Here is a 27,494-nt window from a genome sequence, read left to right as displayed (position 1 = left end):
AACTGTCATCTTTGGGGGGGGGGGAATATAATGTTTTTTTTATAGGGTTTTCAAGCTTCGGAATCTGGCGAGTCACGTTGAGTCTACCTTTATAATTTAACGCGTTTGAGTGGTAAGGCTAAATATACAGTGCCTTGCAAAAGTATTCATCCCCCTTGGCGTTTTTCCTATTTTGTTGCATTATAACCTGTAATTTAAATGGATTTTTATTTGGATTTCATTTCATGGACAAATAGGTGAAGTGAAATTAAAAAAATAACTTGTTTAAAACATTTTTTTTTTTATTAAATAGAAAAGTGGTGCATGTGCAGTGGGGAGAACAAGTATTTGATACACTGCCGATTTTGCAGGTTTTTCTACTTACAAAGCATGGAGCAGCAGGGTAGCCTAGTGGTTAGAGTGTTGGACTAGTAACCGAAAGGTTGCAAGTTCAAATCCCTGAGCTGACAAGGTACAAATCTGTCATTCTGCCCCCGAACAGGCAGTTCAGAATTTGTTCTTAACTGACTTGCCTAGTAAAATAAAAATTACATTTTTATCATAGGTACACTTCAACTGTGAGAGACGGAATCTAAAACAAAAATCCAGAAAATCACATTGTATGATTTTTAAGTAATTCATTTGCATTTTATTGCATGACATAAGTATTTGATCACCTACCAACCCTTAAGTTTTTCTTTAAGAAGTCCTCCTGTTCTCCACTCATTACATGTATTAACTGCAGCTGTTTGAACTCGATACCTGTATAAAATACACCTGTCCACACACTCAATCAAACAGACTCCAACCTCTCCACAATGGTCAAGACCAGAGAGCTGTGTAAGGACATCAGGGATCAAATTGGAGACCTGCACAAGGCTGGGATGGGCTACAGGACAATAGACAAGCAGCTTGGTGAGAAGGCAACAACTGTTGGTGCAATTATTAGAAAATGGAAGAAGTTCAAGATGACGGTCAATCACCCTCGATCTGGGGCTCCATGCAAGATCTCACCTCGTGGGGCATCAATTATCATGAGGAAGGTGAGGGATCAGCCCAGAACTACACGGCAGGACCTGGTCAATGACCTGAAGAGAGCTGGGACCACAGTCTCAATGAAAACCACTACGCCGTCATGGATTAAAATCCTACAGCGCACGCAAGGTCCCCCTGCTCAAGCCAGCGCATGTCCAGGCCCGTCTGAAGTTTGCCAATGACCCTCTGGATGATCCAGAGGAGGAATGGGAGAAGGTCATGTGGTCCGATGAGACAAAAATAGAGCTTTTTGGTCTAAACTCCACTCGCCGTGTTTAGAGGAAGAAGAAGGATGAGTACAACCCCAAGAACACCATATCAACCGTGAAGCATGGAGGTGGAAACATCATTCTTTGGGGATGCTTTTCTGCAAAGCGGACAGGACGACTGCACCGTATTGAGGGGAGGATGGATGGGGTCATGTATCGCGAGATCTTGGCCAACAACCTCCTTCCCTCAGTAAGAGCATTGAAGATGGGTTGTGTCTGGGTCTTCTAGCTTGACAATGACCCGAAACACACAGCCAGGGCGACTAAGGAGTGGCTCCGTAAGAAGCATCTCAAGGTCCTGGAGTGGCCTAGCCAGTCTCCAGACCTGAACCCAATAGAAAATCTTTGGAGGGAGCTGAAAGTCCATATTGCCCAGCGACAGCCCCGAAACCTGAAGGATCTGGAGAAGATCTGTATGGAGGAGTGGGCCAAAATCCCTGCTGCAGTGTGCGCAAACCTGGTCAAGAACTACAGGAAACGTATGATCTCTGTAATTGTAAACAAAGGTTTCTGTACCAAATATTAAGTTCTGCTTTTCTGATGTGTCAAATACTTATGTCATGCAATAAAATGCAAATTAATTACTTAGAATCATACAATGTTATTTTCTGGATTTTTGTTTTAGATTCTGTCTCTCATAGTTGAAGTGTACCTATGATAGAAATTACAGACCTCTACATGCTTTGTAAGTCGGAAAACCTGCAAAATCGGCAGTGTATCAAATACTTGTTCTCCCCACTGTATATGTATTCACTCCCTTTGCTATGAAGCCCCTAAATAAGATCTGGTGCAACAAATTACCTTCAGAAGTCACATAATTAGTTCAGTAAAGTCCACCTGTGTGCAATGTAAGTGTCACATGTTCTGAAAGGCCCCAGTGTCTGCAACTCGAGTAAGCAAGGGGCACCACCAAGCAAGAGGCACCATGAAGACTAAGGAGCTCTCCAGACAGGTCAGGGACAAAGTTGTGGAGAAGTACAGATCAGGGTTGTGTTATAAAATATATCAGAAACTTTGAACATCCCACGGAGCACCACTAAATCCATTTTTTTTAATGGAAAGAATATTGCACCACAACAAACCTGCCAAGAGAGGGCCGCTCACCAAAACTCACGAACCAGGCAAGGAGGGCATTAATTCAGCGAGGCAACAAAGAGACCAAAGATAAACCTGAAGTAGCTGCAAAGCTCCACAGAGGAGATTGGAGTATCTGTCCATTGGACCACTTTAAGCCCTACACTCCACAGAGCTGGCCTTTACGGGAGAGTGGCCAGAAAAAAAGCCATTGCTTTCTGGTGTTCCCCAAAAGGCATGTGGGAGACTTCCCAAACATTTGGAAGAAGGTTCTCTGGTCAGATAAGACTAAAATTGAGCTTTTTGGCCATCCAGGAAAACGCTATATCTGGCCCAAACCCAACACCTCTCATCACCCCGAGAACCCATTCCCACAGTGAAGCATGGTGGTGGCAGCATCATGCTTTGGCAATGTTTTTCATCGGCAGGGACTGGGAAACTGGTCAGAATTGAATGAATGATGGCTGGCACTAAATACAGGGAGATTCTTGAGGGAAACCTGTTTCAGTCTTCCAGAGATTTGAGACTGGGAAGGAGGTTCAACTTCCAGCAAGACAATGACTCTAAGCATACTACTAAAGCAACGCTCGAGTGGTTTAAGGGGAAACATTTTTAAATGTCTTAGAATGGCCTAGTCGAAGCCCAGACCTCAATCCAATTGAGAATCTGTGGTATGACATATTGTTGTACACCAGTGGAACCCATCCAACTTGAAGGATCTGGAGAAGTTTTGCCTTGAAGAATGGGCAAAAATCCCAGTGGCTAGATGTCCCAAGCTCATAGACACATACCCCAAGACACTTGCAGCTGTAATTGCTGCAAAAGGTTGCTCTACAAAGTATTGACTTGGGGGGGGGGGGGGGGTGAATAGTTATACACTCTCAAGTTTCCTGTAATTTTATTTATTTCTTGCTTGTTTCACAATAAAAAATATTTTGCATCTTCAAAGTGGTAGGCAAAGTGTGTTCCTGTTTCAGTCATGTCTTTGGCCACTTCCCGTGGGTCAAACAAAAACACCATAATGATTGGTTGAAAATAGAGTCTCCTACAATGCAGGCAATGGCTTCAGGATGAAGTTGATGAAGATCAAATGCAGACTTGAAGTTGACTGCAGTCAAAACTTCATGATCTTTGACCACATGGTTTTTGTCAAGTTCATGCAGTTGTCATATAGGCACAAGTCAGACAGATTTTATCACCATAACGCAACACACTTTGGAAGGCTGTGACCAAAAATGGTCAACGACTTGACAAAAGTGATCAAACGTGCCCTGTTTCTGCGATAACTCTTGGACTCTTGACAACATGATAAAATGTTATTACACCTTGCTGAAACAAGCAAGGTGTTGTAGCAAACAATGAATAAAATGGGCTTGGAACCGCTCACCCTGGCAATTTGACTGTTAAACTCATGGGTACACTCGCAATGGCTGCCTGGTATTGTGACGCAATCATTTCCACGGTAATGTAGAATGTTCATTCAAATTATGTTAACTGATGTGGCTAATACAGTGGAATATATGTTTATGTAATCTCATTAGAGCTGAATCAACCAATAACAGCACATATAATTAGGAATTTGAATGCTAGAATGGACATGAACCTTCTTATGATGGGATAAAGATCAGCCATTTTGGTTAGGGAGTTGGTCAGATATTGTGTAAAATAATGAATTTGAAGAATTTATATACACTGTATGTTTGTTAGCTAGCTAGCCATCCAATTGTAGAGGAATTATTCCATTCATTTTTCAAAGTAACTGCCAATATGCCAACATTCTATTCAAAAAATGCAGTCAATCCACATCCATAAACTTGCTGAAATCAGTTGCTGATGGAATTTTGAGGGTTTATTAAATAGCCCCTCTAGTAATTTAACAGGATCTCTATGACACAGCACATACTGATGGCCGTCATTAGATAACACACCCACAGTCATAATTATGACTAAACTCCACCCATTCCTACAATATCCCCACCCATTTCTACAATTTCTCAAAGCAGGAAGTAAAAACAAGAAATTCATAGACATATGCAAGGATTGACCATGCTTGATATCCAAATGATAGTTTTAACCATGTTTTTTTATGCTATACATTGTTTGTTTGCATTTACTTTGTTTACAAACAGAATAAACCAGCTTATTTTTGAAGTCCTGATGAGGTACGACAGTTGAACTAAGCTAATTTATAAGTAATATTCTTCAAGAATCAATGGGTGCATGTTATTAATTTACAAGGCTGTATGTAGCAACTGCTGATTGCCCCTTTAAACTAAATAAAAACTAGTAAAGTGAATGTGAAACTAACTGAAACTAAACTGAATTTGAAACAATGTTCTTCAAACCAATAGATAGAAAATGAATATAAAACACTAAACTATAATAACCTCGGCACACACACACACACACACACACACACACACACACATACATGCACACACACATATATGCACACACACGTACACACAAACACACACACACTTACTCAAACGACTCTCTTTCTCCTTCTCCAATCTCTCTCTCTCTCTCTCTCTCTTTATTTCTCCCTCCCACGCACTCACACTTACAAATTCATGTCCTGCAACTCTGACTGACATTCACTTGAATGTGAATGTCATGTTTTTTTTCAGGATGTCTCGTCTCCTTGTCTCTACATTTTAGCTGAATGTGAATACATTTACAAATAAACTCTCTCTCTCACTCTCACCCTGTCCCTCCTTGTCTTTCTCCTTGTCTCCCATCATTCCTACCTCCCATCCCTTTCCTCCCTATATCTGTCTCACCTCACCTCTCCCTCTTCTCTCCCACCCCTATTCCTCCCTCTCCATCCCCACCATCCCTCTCTCCACAGTACCCTGGGAGGATGCATGAGTTGATCCTGTTTGTGATCACCTGGGTGGGCATAGTGATCAGCCTGGTGTGCCTGGCTATCTGCATCTCTACCTTTTGCTTCCTGAGGGGCCTGCAGACCGACCGCAACACCATCCACAAGAACCTCTGCATCAACCTCTTCATCGCAGAGCTCCTCTTCCTTATCGGAATCGACAAGACCCAGTACCACGTGAGTAGGGGAGGGGAGGGGAGAGGGAGAGAGGGACATGTAGCCTGGTTCCAGATCTGTTTGTGCTGTCTTGTTAAGTCATGAAGACATTGTCATGTGGCATGTGAAATAACTGATCTGGGGCCAGGCTAGGGGACAAGTGCCTCGTACATGGAACACCTAATACAGGACAGAGAGACGTCTGTCTCGCACTTGGAACACCATCAGACCATCAGCACTTAAAGTTGAAGTGCTTTTCATTATGGATCATGAGAATGAAAAGGTCCTCCGTTACAGGGCTTGAATGACCCTATGCTGTCCTTTTCTGGATCTTACTCACCTTCCTTTGCTATTTTCCTTTTCTCTTTCACTCCTTTACACCCCTCTGTTTTTTAAATCTCTATTTTTATTTTATTGTACTCTCCTTCTCATTCTTTCTCTCTCTCAGTCCCTTTAAAAAATGTTTTTACCTTTATTTAACTAGGCAAGTCAGTTAAGAAAAAAATATTATTTTCAATGATGGCCTAGAAACAGTGGGTTAGCCTTGTTCAGGGGCAGAACGACAGCTTTGTACCTTATCAGCTCGGGGATTTGAACTTGCAACCAACTAGTCCAATGCTCTAACCACTCGGCTACGCTGCCGCCCCTGACAGCCCTCTGTCTCCCTCTATCTCTTTCTTCTTCTCCTTCTCTCTGTCTCAGATTGCCTGTCCGATCTTTGCTGGGCTGCTTCACTTCTTCTTCCTGGCTGCATTCTCCTGGATGTGTCTGGAGGGGGTGCAGCTCTATCTGTTGCTGGTGGAGGTGTTTGAGAGCGAGTACTCCCGCAAGAAGTACTACTACCTGTGTGGCTACTGCTTCCCAGCTCTGGTGGTGGGCATCTCGGCAGCCATAGACTACCGGAGCTATGGGACCAAGAAAGCGTACGTGTGAAGCAGTCCCTTTTCACCTGCAGATTGAGAGACAGGATTATGCTAGTTTAGAGTGCCTAGACTATTCCCCTGACAGGGAATGTAATATGGAGTGTAGTGTGAAGAGGATTGTTCTCTTTCGTTGCCTTCCCCCCATGGACAAGGGTTTTGAACAGTTAGCCGAAGCCTGCTGATTAGCTTCTATAAGATATCCTCCGAGACAGGGGATGAGTGTGTGTGTGTGATGTGTGATTTGTGTGTGTGACGTATGTGTGTGTGCATGGGTACATGTGTGCGAGTGTGACTGTGATATTTGAATGTTTTCCTATGTCCCATGTCTAGGTGCTGGTTGCGGGTGGATAACTACTTCATCTGGAGCTTCATTGGCCCTGTTTCTTTTGTTATTATGGTACAGTCATTCATTATGATGCTATTATGTCCAACTGTATTACATTCTTTGTCATTCAGGCTACTTACTTATTTACTTAATCCACATATGGCCTGCACTAAAGGCTAACTTCACAAATGTTATCACAATTTAAGACCAGAGGGTGTTCTAGGATTCCACTGAATGTGTTGTAGAGGTGTGTAACCTTTGACCTTTCCCCCCCTAGCTGAACCTGGTGTTCCTCATGATCACCGTGCACAAGATGACCCGCAACTCCTCTGCGCTAAAACCTGACTCCAGTCGCCTCGACAACATCAAGTGAGTCCCACTCAGCAGAGGTTAGGGGTCAGTGAAGCCTCCCAGGTCATGTGATTAGGGCATTTCCTGTATCAGTGAGAGATGGGTTGTAAATCTGAAATAAAGGAAAAGCAGAATAATGTTTGTCATATTGTCCAGACTGGTTACATAGTAGATGTAAATCCAGGACACTTCAATTAGTATGATATGTTATGTTTGGTATGGTTACATAAGACAGAAGGTTACTTAAGGCAAAAACAAAAGTAGGGTGGTTGGTCTGGGTTGATGGGTGGACAAATAACATAAACGTCTAGCAACCCAAAGGTTGAGTGTTTGAATCTCATCATGGACAACTTTAGCTAATTAGCAACTTTACAACTAGTTACTACTTTTTAGTTACATTGCAACTACTTAGCATGTTAGCTAACCCTTCCCCTAACCTTAACCCTTTTAGTTAACCCTTCACCTAACCCTAACCTTAACCCTTTTAGCTTACCCTAACCTTAACCCTTTTAACTAACCCTAACCTTAACCCTTTAACCTAACTCCTATCCTTAACCATAAATCCTTAACCTTAAATCCTAACCTCAAGAGCTAGCCACCTAGCTAACGTTAGCAACAACAAATTGGAATTCATAGCATATACGTTTTGAAATGATGGAGATACACAAATGAATACATACCATACGAGACGTAACATATCATACTAAATGTAGTATCTCAGATTTAGGTATAGTATAATACAACATGCTCTGAGACCACGTTGTATTGTAATAACAATGAGTCATTTTCAAAGCAGATATTCCAGATAGTAGGTTCAAAGCCAGTACAGTTGAGATACATGCATCTTAAGGCAAAACAGCCATGCTGGGTAGAGGTTTGGCTTCAGTCTGTGTGAGTGGTTTCATTGTGATGCTAAGCTAACATTAGCATGCCCGCTCCTCCCCAGGTCATGGGCTATTGGGGCCATCGCCCTGCTCTTCCTGCTTGGTCTGACCTGGTCCTTCGGCCTCCTCTTCATCAACGAGAACACAGTTATCATGGCTTACCTCTTCACCACCTTCAACGCCTTCCAGGGAATGTTCATCTTCATCTTCCACTGCGCTCTGCAGAAAAAGGTAACTCAAACACTCACATATCTAAAAGTGACCTTTTCTATTGAGTAAACTAAGCATAACATTTTAAATAGACATGATGGAATATAATTACAGTCTCCAGCCTGATTTATGTTGTTACTTTCCCTTAATAATTCCTGTGAGAAGGAGGTGATTATTTAACCACATTTTAATTAAACAGGGTAATTATGCACGGTACATCACTAGGTGCACTATTCAGAGCTCTGTCTATTTGAAATGTTCATTTGCTCAAAGCATGTATGTCTTTGCCTGATGAAAATCTTGAGTCCGTATGTTCAGAATGAAAAATCCATAAATGTATAATTATTGTGTAATTTATATGTCTAGGCTACACTGAGGTTTTTCTTTAGCTGTTTTAGGCTATCTGGCATTAGCCTTAGGGCCTGACTGTACACCAATAGCCTACATGCCAATCTGAAAATTATTTTGGGAACGGGTAGAAAAAGTTAACTTTGACCCACTGAGGCAAAAATAACAATGTCAGAGTTTAATTCAAGAGAAAAGCTCAAAATGGAGAGTTGAAAATAAAGAGAAGGGAGGGACAGAAAAGTCATGTTTGTGAAAGATTAGAAGTGGTAAAAGAGGATGATAGCAGTGCTGACTATGTTATGTGTGATGGTTGTGAGGCACTATACACATTCAACAGACACAAGACGAGGACTTCAGATAGGCCAATGGCACATCAAGGGAACTGTAGCCTACTGTTCAGATGGGTTGAATGGAAACGGAAATCTGGACACTGACTGTAGGTCTATAACCTCTCACATAGTCTCAATATCAACTCCTGCAGAATTAAGCATTTCTTGTAGTAAAATGATACAACAAATGTAGGCTATATTTTAATTCTGGAACAGGAGTGGAGAAATATGATTTATTTCAGCATCTTGAGAGAATGTGAATGTGCAGTTAGATACTGTCTGCAAAGGTGCTCTCTTTATCAACATCATAAAAGCTGATAGTATTTCAACCACCTAAAATATGCATCCAAGCCGAAATGAAATCTTAACAGAAACATGTTGGGTCGTTTTCACAGCTTACAACCGGTCAAACTGATGTAATTTGGAAATGTACTTTTTTTGTGTGTTATTGCATTTTCTCCCCGGTCCCTAAACACCTGTCCTCCACGAAAGAAGCAGAGATGACAGAGAAAACTTTAGCCTACCGATATTAACTAGATTGAAGGATTCATTCTATCAATTTATGATCTTATTCTGGTGAGCAATGGTTTATTTAGTCTTCTATGGCAACATATAATGACAGAAGAGAAGGTGCATGTATCTAATTATAGACAAGATGACTAACTAATAGCCGACCAAAATGTCGAAAATTAGAAGCAGAAACATATCGAAATCAGGCAAAAACAAAAAGTCTTGCACTCCCTGTCAAAAGATCATTCCTCCATCTTTGACTGTAGCCTACAGCACATGTTCTATATTAGCGGGTCCGGTGCAGATTTTCACTTTATCACATATAGTTGTGCGGTTGAGGATGGGTTACTAGCAGTTATGGGCAGGTGCAGGTGAATAAACAGCCGACTCGCGCACCACTAGTGTGTATGTATGCGAGTCTACTGCTTACATGCGTGTGTCTAAGCCATGTTTGCCCTCTCTCTCCATGCAGGTGCATAAGGAGTACAGTAAGTGTCTGCGTCACTCGTACTGCTGCAGCCGTTCCTCCACCACCAGCTCCCACGGCTCCCTGAAGAACTCTGCCCTGCGTGCCAACAACCGCTACTACACTGGCAACCAGGCCCGCCACGCTGCCGCACACAGACAGGTCAGTGAACGGACATACACACACACACTACAAACACATACACACCACACACACACACACACGTGTGCACGCATGCATACACGCACAGACTCTAAGGGACTATATGGGTGCACACACAGGGCACATCATGCCATACACAAACCCACAGATTACGGGTACACGCACCAATCTACAAAGTGTAGGCCTGTCCCATACCTAATTCTCTTTGACAACACTCTAAACACACACTGTCACGTTCTGACCATCGTTCGTGTGTGTTTTCCTTGTTTTAGTGTTGGTCAGGACGTGAACTGGGTGGGCATTCTATGTTGGATGTCTTGTTTGTCTATTTCTATGTCTGGCCTGATATGGTTCTCAATCAGAGGCAGGTGTTAGTCATTGTCTCTGATTGGGAACCATATTTAGGTAGCCTGGGTTTCACTGTGTGTTTGTGGGTGATTGTCCTTAGTATCATGATGTCCTTGTTCTGTGTTAGTTTTACACAAGTATAGGCTGTTTTGGTTTTCGTTACGTTTATTGTTTTTGTAGTGTTTGTAGTGTTTGTATTGATTCGTGTTTTACGTTTGTTCATTAAAACATGGATCGCAATCTACATGCTGCATTTTGGTCCGACTCTCCTTCTCATCAAGAAAACCGTTACACACACACACAATACACTCTCAGTCTACAGTTGACATACCGGCTATCACACGCTTCACAAATCTAATCAGAAACCTTCATCTCTATTTGGATCTACCACGTCTCAATCTGATGTTGTTTATCTGCGTGCATTAACTTGTTTATGTTAGTATGCCTACTGTGTGAGCTTATTTACTTCATGTATCTCTGGTAGCATGTATGTGTTTGCTTAGTAGTTTTAGACAGATCCAAGCAAGCTTGGCAGTGTTCCAGCCTCACATAGTTACAATATCATATCATATTGTTTATTCCTGTCTGTCTATCTATCTGTCTGTCTTGTTAATTCCTGTCTGTCTGTCTTGTTAATATCTGTCTGTCTGTCTTGTTTTGCTTCACTGTGTGCTTCTCTTCTCCGGCGTTCCAGAGTCGGATCCGCAGGATGTGGAACGACACGGTTCGGAAGCAGACGGAATCTTCCTTCATGGCGGGAGACATCAACAGTACTCCTTCACTCAACCGTGGTGAGACTCCCCACCCCCTTAACCCCCCTCTAACCCCCCTGCTGTCCCCCTCTCCAATCACACACACCTCTATGGCAGGCTCATCAGAACTGACAGACAGACAGGCAGAACGAAGTAGGAGCACTGCTGAGTCTACTGTCAGAGACAGAGAGCGAGGAAGAGGAGCCAGTATACATTGACACGAGCAATAGCCTGAGCTGCCGGTGGCATACCGTCGCTGTGGCAGCCATCGTCATGGGGATCAGAATTATCTGGGAGGGAGGGAAGAGTTGATGATGACAGAGGTAGTCGCTAAATCAACCGTCACTCTTTATGTTAATTTCATCCATTTTGTTTTTAATGAACTGATTAGCGTACGAGCTGGCTGGGGGTAATTAGTCTTATTGAAGAGAGTGACAGGAACAAGTGAGGGAGGGGTGCGAGGAGAGGAGGAGACAGTAAGAAGAGAGGAGGGGAGGGGAAGGAGATTTGCTTTCCTGGAACTGACATCACGGAGGAAAAAGTATTCTCTGAGTATACCAAACATTAGAAACACCTTCCCAATATCCACTCTGCAAGGTGTCGACAGCGTTCCACAGGGATGCTGGCCCATGTTGACTCCAATGCTTCCCACCGTTGTGTCAAGTTGGCTGGAGGTCCATTGGGTGGTGGACCATTCCTGATAAACACGGCAAACTGTTGAGCGTGAAAAGCGTTGCAGTTCTTGACACAAACTGGTGCGCCTGGCACATGCTACCGTACCCCATACACAACCCATGTCTCAAAGCTTCAACATCCTTCTTTAACCTGTCTCCTCTCCTTCATCTTTAACCTGTCTCCTCTCCTTCATCTTTAACCTGTCTCCTCTCCTTCATCTTTAACCTGTCTCCTCTCCTTCATCTACACTGATTGAAGTGGATTTAACAAGTGACATCAATACGCTTTCACCTGGTCAGTCTGTCATGGAAAGAGCAGGTGTTCTTAATGTTTTGTATACTCAGTTTATAGGGAAAGAGGAAGGAGGAAGTGAAGGAGGAAGCTGGGATAAAGAGAGGAGTAGGGATAGGTGAAGGACGGATAGAGGAGGGATAGAGCTAGAGGGAGGAGAAACTCTAAACAAAGGCGCTGCCAAGTGCGAAGTCCTTTCTTTTCCCAAGCGTTTGAGAAAAGTTTGTCATTGTTGGCAAAAAGCGAAAGATGGCCGCGCCATTCGAGAGACAGCGAGAAAGAACAAGAGAGCGAGAAATAAAGAGAAGGAGAGACGCTATCATGGAGCAATAATTAAATGGGACGAATCTCGGCGAGAGCCGCTGTCTTCGTTGTTATCGCTGGCATATCTTATCTCTTTGATTTCCCCACTTAACTTCTTTATCAACTTGTTTCTCTTCAGACAATAGTGATCTGTCCAGGAGACAAGGCGTGATGAGGCTTCCTCCTCTCTGAATGAAGCTTCCCAGTGCCTGCCCTACTTTCTCTCTCCAACACTTAAAAGTTGTTGTTTTTAAATTGTCGACAGGATATTCTTTCCAGGTGTTTCTGGACAGCTAATCCTGCGTAATTTGGTGTGGAGAGAGACAGGGACAAGAGAGCGAGAGAGAGAGAAAGAGAGAGAATGAGAGAGGGGATAAAAGAGTGACTGTGTGCGTGAGGTAGAGAGCAGGAGAAAGAATTGGAGAGTGAGTGAATGAGGGAGTTGATGGGTGAACGAACTAACAAAGAAATGAAAGAATGTGAGTGTTTTAGTGTGAAATTCTCTCTGTGAATTTCTGTCTTTCTCATTGTCTCTGTGATGAATGGTTTGGTTGAGACCTGATGGTTGCACTTCTTCTTAGACCACTCTCCGTCATGCTGTCCTATTTTTAATTTCATGGCATTTCTATTCGACCGCCTGGGGCTGAAGCCATACATGGGCATTATAGAACATTCTCAATGTTCCATTTCTTTGAATTATATTTGTCTAAAGGTGGCATTCGCATTTCACTGTGAAATGAACTGTGTTTCAATGACTGCACTCTCTGACTACGTAATGATATGCATTAGTATTCCCCCTTCGACTACGTTGTAAGATACAGAACAATATTCCAAATGGCAACGCTGCCTGCAAACAGCACCTTTCCGCAGGAAATGTATTTTACTCAAAGGTTACAATAGCAAGGTAAACACATTCAGGGGTGTACTGTAAAATACATTACTCTGTAGAACATTACTGTGACATACATATCGATTTGAATAGGAATTTAACATGTTTTTCAATAACCTGTCAATGGCCTTTATTACTATGTAAAATGTTAATCATGTATTATGTATAATATTCATTATGTATTATATTTTGAGGTATTGTTATGACATTTATACAGTGCCTGTAATTATATTGTATGTTATATTTTTGTTTTGTCATATAAAATGTTGTTAATGTACCAAAACAAACCCAAAAATATGTTTATGGTAAAGTAGATGTTTATGGTAAAGTATATATTTATGGTAAAGTCTATATTTATGGTAAAGTAGATGTTTATGGTAAAGTAGATGTTAATGGTAAACTAGATGTTTATGGTAAAGTAGATGTTTATGGTAAAGTAGATGTTTATGGTAAAGACGATGATTATGGTAAAGTAGGTATTTATGGTAAAGTCAAAGTTTATGGTAAAGTAGATGTTAATGGTAAATTAGATGGTTACGGTAAAGTTGATATTAATGGTAAAGTAGATATTTATGGTAAAGTAGATGTTTATGGTAAAGTAGATGGTAATGGTAAATTAGATGTTAATGGTAAAGTAGATGTTAATGGTAAAGTAGATGTTAATGGTAAAGTAGATGTTAATGGTAAAGTAGATGTTTATGGTAAAGTAGATGTTAATGGTAAAGTCTATATTTATGGTAAAGTAGATGTTAATGGTAAAGTCTATATTTATGGTAAAGTAGATGTTAATGGTAAAGTCTATATTTATGGTAAAGTAGATGTTTATGGTAAAGTAGATGTTTATGGTAAAGTAGATGTTAATGGTAAAGTAGATGTTTATGGTAAAGTAGATGTTAATGGTAAAGTCTATATTTATGGTAAAGTAGATGTTAATGGTAAAGTAGATGTTTATGGTAAATTAGATGTTAATGGTAAAGTAAATGTTTATGGTAAAGTAGATGTTTATGGTAAAGTAGATGGTAATGGTAAAGTAGATTTTTATGGTAAGGTAGATGTTTATGGTAAAGTAGATGGTAATGGTAAAGTAGATTTTTATGGTAAGGTAGATGTTTATGGTAAGGTAGATGTTTATGGTAAAGTAGATATCTATGGTAAAGTAGATATTTATGGTAAAGTAGATGTATATGTTTATGGTAAAGTCAATGTTTCCGCAGGAAATGTATTTTACTCAAAGGTTACAATAGCAAGGTAAACACATTCAGGGGTGTACTGTAAAATACATTACTCTGTAGAACATTACTGTGACATACATATCGATTTGAATAGGAATTTAACATGTTTTTCAATAACCTGTCAATGGTTAATGTATAATGTTAATTATGTATTATGTATAATATTCATTATGTATTATATTTTGAGGCATTGTTATCACATTTATACAGTGCCTCTAATTATATTGTCTGTTATATGTTTGTGTTATCAAATAAAATGTTGTAAAATACCAAAACAAACCTAAAAAGATGTTTATGGTAAAGGATATGTTTATGGTAAAGTAGATGTTTATGGTAAAGTAGATGTTTATGGTAAAGTAGATGTTTATGGTAAAGTATATGTTTATGGTAAAGTAGATGGTTATGGTAAAGGATATGTTTATGGTAAAGTAGATGTTTATGGTAAAGTAGATGTTAATGGTAAAGTAGATGTTTATGGTAAAGTAGATGTTTATGGTAAAGGATATGTTTATGGTAAAGTAGATGGTTATGGTAAAGGATATGTTTATGGTAAAGTAGATGTTTATGGTAAAGTAGATGTTTATGGTAAAGTAGATGTTAATGGTAAAGTAGCTGTTTATGGTAAAGTAGATGGTTATGGTAAAGTAGATGGTTAATGGTAAAGTAGATGTTAATGGTAAAGTAGATGTTTATGGTAAAGGATATGTTTATGGTAAAGTAGATGTTAATGGTAAAGTAGATGTTTATGATGTTTTGTCTCTTTCTCTTAGCCACCATGGGAAACCACCTCCTGACCAACCCAGTGTTACAGACCCGTACTGGCACCTCTCCCTACAACACCCTACTGGCTGAGAGCTTCACTCCCCCTTCTCCTGGGGTCTTCAACTCCACCGGTAAGTAAACCTTAGTGTGTGTGTGTGTGTGTGTGCGTGCGTGCGTGCGTGTGTGTGTACGTTCGTAGTGCGTGTGCTTCTGCATTTTATGCAAATATATTTTCTTATTTTTTGCATCTAAATATTTTTCTGTTTGTTAGTCTTTTTATGCCTCATTGTGTGTGGAGGATGGAAAAAATGTGTGTCTGTTTCACTGGCGGGAGTGTATGTATCTGTCAGACGGATTCAGCAGTAGAGAGAGAGAGCCGAGCCAACTGCCTAGCCATCTGGCCAGGTCTCTAATCCTGCCTTGTTGATATGAAGAAGCAGAAATTGATTAGAAGTAAAGCTTCATCTGTGACTGAAGGAGAAATCTTGGGGACAGCTTCCCTTCTCAGACTCTCCCCAGAGTAAATGTGTCACATACAGTTGTAATGCTGTGATAATTCACTGAGAACAGCAGCAGACAGCGGTGGCTAGAGTGATTGGGACAGTGGACTCCATTCAGATTCATGTATCTGAGTTGTTCGGGTTTATGGAGCATTTTGATTATAGGACTTAGATACTAGAAATACACTGAGTGTACAAAACATTAAGAACACCTGCTCTTTCCATGACAAAGACTGACCAGGTGAATCCAGGTGAAAGCTATGATCCCTTATTGATGTCATATGTTAAATCCACTTCAATCAGTGTAGATGAAGGGCAAGAGACAGGTTAAGAAAGGATTTTTAATCCTTGAGACAATTGAGACATGGATTATGTATGTGTGTCATTCAGAGGGTGAATGGGCAAGACCAAAAATGTAAGTGCCTTTGAACGGGGTCTGGTAGTAGGTGCCAGGGGCATCGGTTTGGAACTCAATATTAGGAATGTGTCCTTAATGTTTTGTACACTACACATATACTGTTGAAGTCGGAAGTTTACATACACTTAGGTTGGAGTTATTAAAATTCATTTTCAACCACTCCATACATTTCTTGTTAACAAACTCTAGTTTTGGAAATGTGCATGACACAAGTAATTTTTCCAACAATTGTTTACAGACAGATTATTTCACTTATAATTCACTGTATCACAATTCCAGTGGGTCAGAAGTTTACATACACTAAGTTGACTGTGCCTTTAAACAACTTGGAACATTCCAGAAAATTATGTCATGGCTTTAGAAGCTTCTGGTAGCTTCTGGTAGGCTAATTGACATAATTTGAGTAACCGCCATAACCTGAAAGGCCGCCCAGCAAGGAAGAAGCCACTGCTTCAAAACCGCCATAAAAACAGCCAGACTACGGTTTGCAACTGCACATGGGGACGAAGATTGTACTCTTTGGAGAAATGTCCTCTGGTCTGATGAAACAAAAATATAACTGTTTGGCCATAATGACCATCGTTATGTTTGGAAGAAAAAGGGGGAGGCTTACAAGCCGAAGAATACCATCCCAACCGTGAAGCACGGGGGTGGCAGCATCATGTTGTGGGGGTGCTTTTCTGCAGGAGGGACTGGTGCACTTCACAAAATAGATGGCATCATGAGGTAGGAAAATTATGTGGATAAATTGAAGCAACATCTCCAGACATCAGTCAGGACGTTAAAGCTTGGTCGCAAATGGGTCTCCAAATGACAATGACCTCAAGCATACTTCCAAAGTTGTGGCAAAATGGTTTAAGGACAAAAAAGTCAAGGTATTGGAGTGGTCATCACAAAGCCCTGACCTCCACCCTATAGAAAATGTGTGGGCAGACCTGAAAAGCGTGTGCGAGCAAGGAGGCCTACAAACCTGACTCAGTTACACCAGCTCTGTCAGGAGAAATGGGCCAAAATTTACCCAACTTATTGTGGGAAGGTTGTGGAAGGCTACCTGAAACTTTTTGAACCAAGTTAAACAATTTAAAGGCAATGCTACCAAATACTAACTGAGTGTATGTAAACTTCTGACCCAATGGGAATGTGATGAAAGAAATAGAACTTGAAATAAATAATTCTCTCTACTATTATTCTGACATTTCACATTCTTAAAATAAGGTGGCGATTCTAACTGACAGGGAATTTTTACTACAATTAAATGTCAGGAATTGTGAAAAACTGAGTTTAAGTGTTTTTGGCTAAGGTGTATTTAAACTTCCAACTTCAATTGTAGTATACTAGATAGATCTTCTGGCAGTAGCCCTTACGTAGTAGTCCTACTTTGAATTCCCTATTATTACAGTACAGCTATCCATCATACTCTCATAATACTGTAGGTCTTAAGTAGTAGAGCTATCCAGAGTACTCTCATAATACTGTAGGTCTTAAGTAGAGACGCTATCCAGAGTACTCTCATAATACTGTAGGTCTTAAGTAGAGATGCTATCCAGAGTACGCTCATACTACTGTAGGTCTTAAGTAGTAGAGCTGTCCAGAGTGCTCTCATAGTACTCTAGGTCTTAAGTAGTAGAGATATCCAGAGTACTCTCATAGTACTGTAGGTCTTAAGTAGTAGAGCTATCCAGAGTACTCTCATAATACTGTAGGTCTTAAGGAGAGGCGCTATCCAGAGTACTCTCATAATACTGTAGGTCTTAAGTAGAGACGCTATCCAGAGTACTCTCATAATACTGTAGGTCTTAAGTAGAGATGCTATCCAGAGTACTCTCATAATACTGTAGGTCTTAAGTAGAGGCGCTATCCAGAGTACTCTCATAATACTGTAGGTCTTAAGTAGAGGCGCTATCCAGAGTACTCTCATAATACTGTAGGTCTTAAGTAGAGATGCTATCCAGAGTGCTCTCATAGTACTGTAGGTCTTAAGTAGAGACGCTATCCAGAGTACTCTCATAGTACTGTAGGTCTTAAGTAGAGGCACTATCCAGAGTACTCTCATAATACTGTAGGTCTTAAGTAGTAGAGCTATCCAGAGTACTCTCATAGTACTATAGGTCTTAAGTAGAGACGCTATCCAGAGTACTCTCATAGTACTCTAGGTCTTAAGTAGTATGGCTATCCAGAGTACTCTCATAGTACTGTAGGTCTTAAGTCGTAGAGCTGTCCAGAGTACTCTCATAATACTGTAGGTCTTAAGTAGTATAGATATCCAGAGTACTCTCATAGTACTGTAGGTCTTAAGTCGTAGAGCTATCCAGAGTACTCTCATAGTACTGTAGGTCTTAAGTAGAGCCGCTATCCAGAGTACTCTCATAGTACTCTAGGTCTTAAGTAGTAGAGCTATCCAGAGTACTCTCATAGTACTGTAGGTCTTAAGTCGTAGAGCTGTCCAGAGTACTCTCAGAATACTGTAGGTCTTAAGTATTAGAGATATCCAGAGTACTCTCATAGTACTGTAGGTCTTAAGTCGTAGAGCTATCCAGAGTACTCTCATGGTACCGTAGGTCTTAAGTCGTAGAGCTATCCAGAGTACTCTCATAGTACTGTAGGTCTTAAGTAGAGCCGCTATCCAGAGTACTCTCATAGTACTCTAGGTCTTAAGTAGTAGAGCTATCCAGAGTACTCTCATAGTACTGTAGGTCTTAAGTCGTAGAGCTATCCAGAGTACTCTCATGGTACCGTAGGTCTTAAGTAGAGATGCTATCCAGAGTACTCTCATAATACTGTAGGTCTTAAGTAGAGGCGCTATCCAGAGTACTCGCATAATACTGTAGGTCTTAAATCGTAGAGCTGTCCAGAGTACTCTCATAGTACTGTAGGTCTTAAGTAGTAGAGCTATCCAGAGTACTCGCTCTGTGCTCCCTCCTCTCTATCTGTGTGCTCCCTGCCTGACTGAGAGGGAGTGTGCCAGCCAGTAGAGAGTTACTATAGTAGCAGCCTGTTGTGTCGTAGTAGAGGCCTGAAATTGTAGACAGCATCTCTGTTTAATATTTTAAACACTCTCTGCACAATGCGTCAGGCAGCCTGACGGCCACGGGGTCCGGCTCAGCAGTGGCAGGGACATTTTTAGAACCCTGAGAGGAGAGGAAGTAGGAAGTGTACTTCATTAGAATGTCTAATTAGCCCTTCCACCACCGCCATAGCAACAGCCGACGAGTCTTGATTAAAATCATACCATGCATTAAAAATTAAATCCACACCGAACCGCAGTCTAACACGGATTTACTTAGGGAAGCCATGCCTCACCATGCCTCTCATTTTGATGCGATCACCCTGTGATGGCAATTTGGGAGTAAAATCACAACATATTTTGGTGTGTTGAAGGCGCGTCGTAGAATAAGCATTACTGCTACTTTATGAGATGGTGGTGCATGCATTATGGATGTACTGAATCACAGGCTCACAGACAGCAGAATATACCACAGTGGTTTCTGTGTGTGTGTGTGTGTGTGTGTGTGTGTGTGTGTGTGTGTGTGTGTGTGTGTGTGTGTGTGTGTGTATTTGTGTGCGCGTGTGTGCGCGTGTGTGTGTGTGAGTGGTGTAAATGATGGTGGATTATCATGTCAAAACTACAGGTTGTGTGTTTGTTTATGAGGCCGTTTGTGTGCCTGTGTTTTATCAATGATTATAGATGATTTGCACTAGATGACTAACAGGAGGCGCTGTTTTGAAGCCACCACTCCTCCATCTTGGCACCCCCTCACCGTTGTAAACATTTTTGGGGGAAGCTATGGAAAAGCATTTATTAATGTCTACATTTGTTTTTGTCACGTTAATTATATTATAGAGCTAAACATAAAATAAAAAATATATATCATTTTTGGTTCTGACATTACTGTCCCCACTACAACATCAAAATACTTAAAAATACATGTTATTGTGTCCTTGAAACATTGAATTAACATACTGTATAATTCCATTAATTCCTATATGGCTGACCGGTGGCTTCAAAGCCTCTTACTGGTTAATACATTGACTTGTATATTTGTTTGAGTGGTTTGACTTTTGTTGTGGGTATTATTGGCTGATGTGTTCTCTTGTTAGTCTTTATCATAGCAATAAAATCTATTGATTGTAGAGAGAGGGGGTGAGAGAGGGAGAGCAAAATAGAGCGACAGAGAGAGAGAGTGATGAAAGAGAGAGAGAGGAGGAGTAAAAGTGACTCACTCACCAGTATTTTTCATTCCTTTCTTTGTGGCTTCTCCATGGATCTACAGGAACCTTCCGTGACCCAAGTATGTCCCACGTCTATAAACCTTTATGTTACTATCAGTGTTTATTATAGTGTTTACACAAATATTATATTTTCTCCAAAATAATGTTTAAGCCCTAATTCTATTTAATAACCCCTATGTGTTGTGTGTACTGTGTGTTTGTGCAGAGAACACTCTGTGTAAGGCCCGTGATCCATGTGGTATGGACACCCTGCCCCTCAATGGTAACTTCAACAACAGCTACTCCCTCCGCAGCGTGGGGCCGGTGGGCGGTGGCGGGGGCAGCTGTGACTTCCTGGGCGGGGGCATGGGGTGTGCAGACACCCCCCCTCCCCTCCTCAACCCCCGCGGGTCTGAAACCCTGGGCGGGGACGGAATACGGCGCAACCTGTCTGACGCAGCTGCCTTTGAGAAGATGATCATCTCTGAGCTGGTGCACAACAACCTGCGTGGGGCAGGAGCTGGGGGCGGGGATAGGCTCTGTGGTAGTCTAGCGAGGGGCCCTCCTCACGGCGGAGTAGGCCGAGGCACGGGAGTAGCTGTGCCAGAGCCGTCGTCCAGGCTGATGCTCGACGAGGACTTCCTATCCAGAGAAGGCGGGCGCCAGAGGACGCCGCAGGACGTGGAGCTGCTCTACAAAGCCCTGGAGGAGCCGCTGCTACTGCAGAGAGCCCAATCTGTCCTTTACCAGTCTGACCCCGAGGAGTCAGAGAGCTACACGGCCGACCTCACAGAGAGCCTGGGCCACAGCGGCCACAGTGGGCACAGCGCCGGAGGCCAGGGGTCTGGGGGACAGGGCCCTGACTCTCCCGCCAGGGACTCCCTGTACACCAGCATCACCAACCTGCGAGACTCGCCCTACCCGGACAGTAGCCCCGAGCCCCTGGAGGTGGTGCCCCGCTCGGCCCAGCCCCCTGAGGAGCTCTATTACAGCTCTGGGAGGCCCGCCCTGGGGTCTCGAGGAGCACCCATGCAGACCTTCTACCAGGCCCCGCCCCCCAGGAGGCCCAGTAGGGAGGGGGAGGGGCACCCCGGCCAGGAGCCCACCCACAGCGAGGGAGACGGACAGATGCAGCTGGTCACCAGCCTGTGACTGGAACCGGGAGGATGCGGACGGGGACCAAGATGATGAGGATGAGGATGAAGGCTGGCTGGTTGCCTCCTCAGAACCCGCCTCTCGCTCTTTCTCTCGCTCCTCTCCACTTCCTGCTTGATTGGTTGCCTTTTTTCCCCTCTTTATTTGTATTGAAAGATGAGCGAACAAATTTAAATTTAAGGAGAGGTTTAGCTGTCTCCACGGCAACAGTCTTATCCTAGAGAACCTCCGCTGTCTGGTGGAGATGAGTGATGGCTGAGTTGTTCTTCTCTGGAACATTCACCCGCTCTCTCCTTCTCTCTCTTCTACATCCCCCTTTCTCTTGGCACGCAGCAGACAGATGCCAAGTCCAGCACTCTGAATGTACCAATCCAACAAACCCCTTATACCTTACTCCTACAGAGCTACAGATATTTCTCAACTTAACTTTGTTCAAAGTCCATTTTATTTAATTTCACTGAATTTCTACAAACATTCCTCTAGAGAAATTGTTCTCATTTTCTAGTTCCCTTTTCTCTTTCCATTTTTCATGTTCCATCTCTCTCTTTGTTCACTCATTTGCTCGGCGTAGTTAGCTGTGGAGACAGGGGATATACTGTAGTAGCCTATTATACCGTAGGAAGAAAATCTCTGAAAGCTACTTCAGTGTTGCCAAAAATACATTTTCCCAGCCAGAACAGAAACTGGAGCATTCGCACACACACAGACATACACACACAGACATACACACACACACCCACTCACTCACTCACAGAAGTGCTTGTTTCTGAACATCAGACACAACCCTCCATCTGAGTAAAAAGAAGCCAGAACAATTGTTCAGACAAGGCAGTTGGAGCTGTCTAAGAGTAGTTGCCTTTATTTTATCTTGCTATGAACTGACTCGTATATACAGAACTAGAGGAGAGACTGAGGAAGTAAGAAGTACACCACAGGACAGGAAGGCTGTTTGAGGGGTCAAGGGTCAGGGGTCAAGAGGTAGATCTTTAGGACTCGAGGAACGGACAAGGACTTTTTTTTTGGGGGGGGGGGGGGACTTTTTTGTTATTTTCTTCAGACATTTGAAAAGTAAAAGACTGCTTTACTAAGAAGAATATGTTATCTTGGTGACTTTCTGTTGCATCACCCGGAGGGTTAAAGGGACAGATTGTGCACCCTTTAAGAATGGATGCCCTCTTCAATGGATGTGTCCACGTCACCTATGTGTGGTTGTGACAGAATGGACTCTAAATGTTGGAACCACTTCAGCCGTTACGCAAGTCTAACCCTGTACATATGAACCACACAAACTACAGTACTTACTCTACTCCTACCGTGTAAATACAGAAACCAGATGAAGAAAAGCAACAAAAAAGTAAGAAATACTAAAAACGGACTTCTTGTACTGCAACAAAACAACAAAAGAAAAAAAGAAAATGTTTTGGAGTTTGTGACCTGAATGATGCACTCCATCTCTCTGCCCGTCTTTATCTTGCTCTCTCACTGTCGTTCTCTTGAGTCATAACTAGTGCTGTGCCATTCAGTGAAAATCTCTCGAACAGAAAAACAGAGAGAGAGAAAGAGTATGATGGGTGGTAGATTTTGCATACAAATAAAAACGTTTAAAAAAAGTCCTGGCACAATTTTATGTAATATAATCCATTACATGTTGTTAATGTTTGACCTTTGACATTCCCAGACAGGAAGTGCTGTGTGGGTGGGGGAGGGGGGATAGATGTCATAATAACATGTCATACTGTGCCTCATCATGGGCGTTCCAATGCATTGTGGTTCAAGGACAGCAGCCATAATGTGATTTTGGTCAGTAATGTATTGTTTGAAAGGTTATATCCTAGATACAACTAAATGATATCATTTTAATATGATGGGTTTTAGCATGTCAGATAACATTTGTTTTTTATCAAAACGTCTTTCATTTTGCTGTTTCTAACAGATAGTTTCAGCATTATTCCAGAGCCTAATGTGACAATGAATTCCCTGGGTTTTTTTTGTGTGTGTGTGTGTGTGTGTGTGTGTGTGTGTGTGTGTGTGTGTGTGTGTGTGTGTGTGTGTGTGTGTGTGTGTGTGTGTGTGTGTGTGTGTGTGTGTGTGTGTGTGTGTGTGTGTGCGCGCGAGAGAGAGAGTTTGTGTGTATGCGTACATGTCCAGGAGAGTGTGTGCGTACATGTGGGTACCATATTCGTGGGAATTTTGTAAGTGTGTACATTCAAAAAGCTATTTTTGTTGGGTGAATTGAATGCACACCAGAGGAAGGGGACAGTAATTCTATATCTAGGAGAAAGCCTTTTATTCTATTAGCTTCCATCTCAAAGACTAGGGTAGCCAGCTGCTTCTGAGGGTTCAGGTACCAACGTAAAACTGGGACACTTCAGGCTGCCTCACAGGATCTTGAGCAAGGAACAATGACAGGGTTTGTCCGAAATGGCACCCTATTTCATATGTAGTGCAGTTCTGACCAGGGCCTCCCTATGGATTGAACTACTATTGACCAGAGCCCTATGTAGTGAACTAATATTGACCAGAGCCCTATGCGAACAAAGACAGAACTTGGATCAAAGAAGCATGCTGTGTTCAAAATGGAACCATAGTGCACAACTTTTCACCAGGGCAAAAGTTGTCCACTATGTAGGGAATAGGGTGCCATTTCAGACAGTACAGTCAAAATGACAGGCAGACTTGACCAATGGGACCATCCAGTCAGAATGACAGGCAGACTTGACCAATGGGACCATCCAGTCAGAATGACAGGCAGAGTTGACCGATGGGACCATCCAGTCAGAATGACAGGCAGAGTTGACCGATGGGACCATCCAGTCAGAATGACAGGCAGAGTTGACCAATGGGACCATCCAGTCAGAATGACAGGAAGAGTTGACCAATGGGACCATCCAGTCAGAATGACAGGCAGAGTTGACCGATGGGACCAGAATGACAGGCAGAGTTGACCGATGGGACCAGAATGTCAGAATGACAGGCAGAGTTGACCAATGGGACCATCCAGTCAGAATGACAGGCAGAGTTGACAAATGGGACCATCCAGTGAGAATGACAGGCAGAGTTGACCGATGGGACCAAAATGTCAGAATGACAGGCAGAGTTGACCAATGGGGCCATCCAGTCAGAATGACAGGCAGAGCTGACCAATGGGACCATCCAGTCAGAATGACTGGCAGAGTTGACCGATGGGACCATCCAGTCAGAATGACAGGCAGAGTTGACCAATGGGACCATCCAGTCAGAATGACAGGCAGAGTTGACCAATGAGACCATCCAGTCAGAATGACAGGCAGACTTGACCAATGGGACCATCCAGTCAGAATGACAGGCAGAGTTGACCAATGGGACCATCCAGTCAGAATGACAGCCAGTTGACCGATGGGACCAGAATGTCAGAATGACAGGCAGAGTTGACCAATGGGACCATCCAGTCAGAATGACAGGCAGAGTTGACCAATGGGACCAGAATGTCAGAATGACAGGCAGTGGACCGATGGGACCATCCAGTCAGAATGACAGGCAGAGTTGAACAATGGGACCATCCAGTCAGAATGACAGGCAGAGTTGACCAATGGGACCATCCAGTAAGAATGACAGGCAGAGTTGACCAATGGGACCATCCAGTCAGAATGACAGGCAGAGTTGACCAATGGGACCATCCAGTCAGAATGACAGGCAGAGTTGACCAATGGGGCCATCCAGTCAGAATGACAGGCAGAGTTGACTGATGAGACCAGACAGTCAGAATGACAGGCAGAGTTGACCAATGGGACCATCCAGTCAGAATGACAGGCAGAGTTGACCAATGGGACCATCCAGTCAGAATGATAGGCAGAGTTGACCAATGGGGCCATCCAGTCAGAATGACAGGCAGAGTTGACTGATGAGACCAGACAGTCAGAATGACAGGCAGAGTTGACTGATGAGACCAGACAGTCAGAATGACAGGCAGAGTTGACCAATGGGACCATCCAGTCAGAATGACAGGCAGAGTTGACTGATGAGACCAGACAGTCAGAATGACAGGCAGAGTTGACTGATGAGACCAGACAGTCAGAATGACAGGCAGAGTTGACCAATGGGGCCATCCAGTCAGAATGACAGACAGAGTTGACTGATGAGACCAGACAGTCAGAATGACAGGCAGAGTTGACTGATGAGACCAGACAGTCAGAATGACGGGCAGAGTTGACTGATGAGACCAGACAGTCAGAATGACAGGCAGAGTTGACCAATGGGACCAGACAGTCAGAATGACAGGCAGAGTTGACTGATGAGACCAGACAGTCAGAATGACAGGCAGAGTTGACTGATGAGACCAGACAGTCAGAATGACAGGCAGAGTTGACCAATGGGGCCATCCAGTCAGAATGACAGACAGAGTTGACTGATGAGACCAGACAGTCAGAATGACAGGCAGAGTTGACTGATGAGACCAGACAGTCAGAATGGCAGGCAGAGTTGACTGATGAGACCAGACAGTCAGAATGACAGGCAGAGTTGACCAATGGGACCATCCAGTCAGAATGACAGGCAGAGTTGACCAGTGGGACCATCCAGTCAGAATGACAGGCAGAGTTGACTGATGAGACCAGAATGTCAGAATGACAGGCAGAGTTGACTGATGAGACCAGACAGTCAGAATGACAGGCAGAGTTGACCAATGAGACCATCCAGTCAGAATGACAGGCAGAGTTGACTGATGAGACCAGACAGTCAGAATGACAGGCAGAGTTGACCAATGAGACCAGACAGTCAGAATGACAGGCAGAGTTGACCGATGAGACCAGACAGTCAGAATGACAGGCAGAGTTGACCAATGAGACCAGACAGTCAGAATGACAGGCAGAGTTGACTGATGAGACCAGACAGTCAGAATGACAGGCAGAGTTGACTGATGAGACCAGACAGTCAGAATGACAGGCAGAGTTGACTGATGAGACCAGACAGTCAGAATGACAGGCAGAGTTGACCAATGGGACCATCCAGTCAGAATGACAGGCAGAGTTGACTGATGGGACCAGACAGTCAGAATGACAGGCAGAGTTGACTGATGGGACCAGAATGTCAGAATGACAGGCAGAGTTGACTGATGAGACCAGACAGTCAGAATGACAGGCAGAGTTGACCAATGAGACCAGACAGTCAGAATGACAGGCAGAGTTGACTGATGAGACCAGACAGTCAGAATGACGGGCAGAGTTGACTGATGAGACCAGACAGTCAGAATGACAGGCAGAGTTGACCAATGAGACCAGACAGTCAGAATGACAGGCAGAGTTGACTGATGAGACCAGACAGTCAGAATGACAGGCAGAGTTGACTGATGAGACCAGACAGTCAGAATGACAGGCAGAGTTGACCAATGGGACCATCCAGTCAGAATGACAGGCAGAGTTGACTGATGAGACCAGACAGTCAGAATGACAGGCAGAGTTGACCAATGAGACCAGACAGTCAGAATGACAGGCAGAGTTGACTGATGAGACCAGACAGTCAGAATGACAGGCAGAGTTGACTGATGAGACCAGACAGTCAGAATGACAGGCAGAGTTGACCAATGGGACCATCCAGTCAGAATGACAGGCAGAGTTGACCAATGGGGCCAGACAGTCAGAATGACAGGCAGAGTTGACTGATGGGACCAGACAGTCAGAATGACAGGCAGAGTTGACCGATGAGACCAGACAGTCAGAATGACAGGTAGAGTTGACCAATGGGACCATCCAGTCAGAATGACAGGCAGAGTTGACTGATGGGACCAGACAGTCAGAATGACAGGCAGAGTTGACTGATGGGACCAGACAGTCAGAATGACAGGCAGAGTTGACTGATGGGACCAGACAGTCAGAATGACAGGCAGAGTTGACTGATGAGACCAGACAGTCAGAATGACAGGCAGAGTTGACTGATGAGACCAGGCAGTCAGAATGACAGGCAGAGTTGACTGATGAGACCAGACAGTCAGAATGACAGGCAGAGTTGACTGATGAGACCAGAATGTCAGAATGTAGCGTTGCCGTATTAAAGCGTTTCCAGAGAGAAACCATCCATCAAA

General features: G+C 43.1%; 1 protein-coding gene across 2 annotated transcripts in view; it reads left to right on the top strand.

Annotated features, from left to right (window-relative positions):
* adgrl1a (adhesion G protein-coupled receptor L1a) overlaps positions 1-22,855 on the top strand; it is a 236,538-nt gene extending 213,683 nt beyond the window's left edge. For both annotated transcript variants that reach the window (XM_090193898.1, XM_090193897.1), the window contains 10 exons: positions 5,209-5,418; positions 6,100-6,320; positions 6,651-6,717; positions 6,923-7,014; positions 7,943-8,111; positions 9,750-9,905; positions 10,948-11,044; positions 15,166-15,288; positions 20,347-20,364; positions 20,511-22,855. In XM_090193898.1, the coding sequence (XP_090050024.1) occupies positions 5,209-5,418; positions 6,100-6,320; positions 6,651-6,717; positions 6,923-7,014; positions 7,943-8,111; positions 9,750-9,905; positions 10,948-11,044; positions 15,166-15,288; positions 20,347-20,364; positions 20,511-21,436 (2,079 nt within the window). In that variant the 3' untranslated portion in view covers positions 21,437-22,855. The remainder of the gene's footprint in view (positions 1-5,208; positions 5,419-6,099; positions 6,321-6,650; positions 6,718-6,922; positions 7,015-7,942; positions 8,112-9,749; positions 9,906-10,947; positions 11,045-15,165; positions 15,289-20,346; positions 20,365-20,510) is intronic.
* The last annotated feature ends 4,639 nt before the right edge of the window (positions 22,856-27,494 follow it).

The sequence above is a fragment of the Oncorhynchus mykiss genome, chromosome 12 (assembly GCF_057628025.1).
Source record: "Oncorhynchus mykiss isolate SJ-2025 chromosome 12, ASM5762802v1, whole genome shotgun sequence".
NCBI classification, from domain to species: Eukaryota; Metazoa; Chordata; class Actinopteri; order Salmoniformes; family Salmonidae; genus Oncorhynchus; species Oncorhynchus mykiss.
Note: the sequence above shows the minus strand (reverse complement) of the source record. Positions and strands in the feature narration are given on the sequence as shown.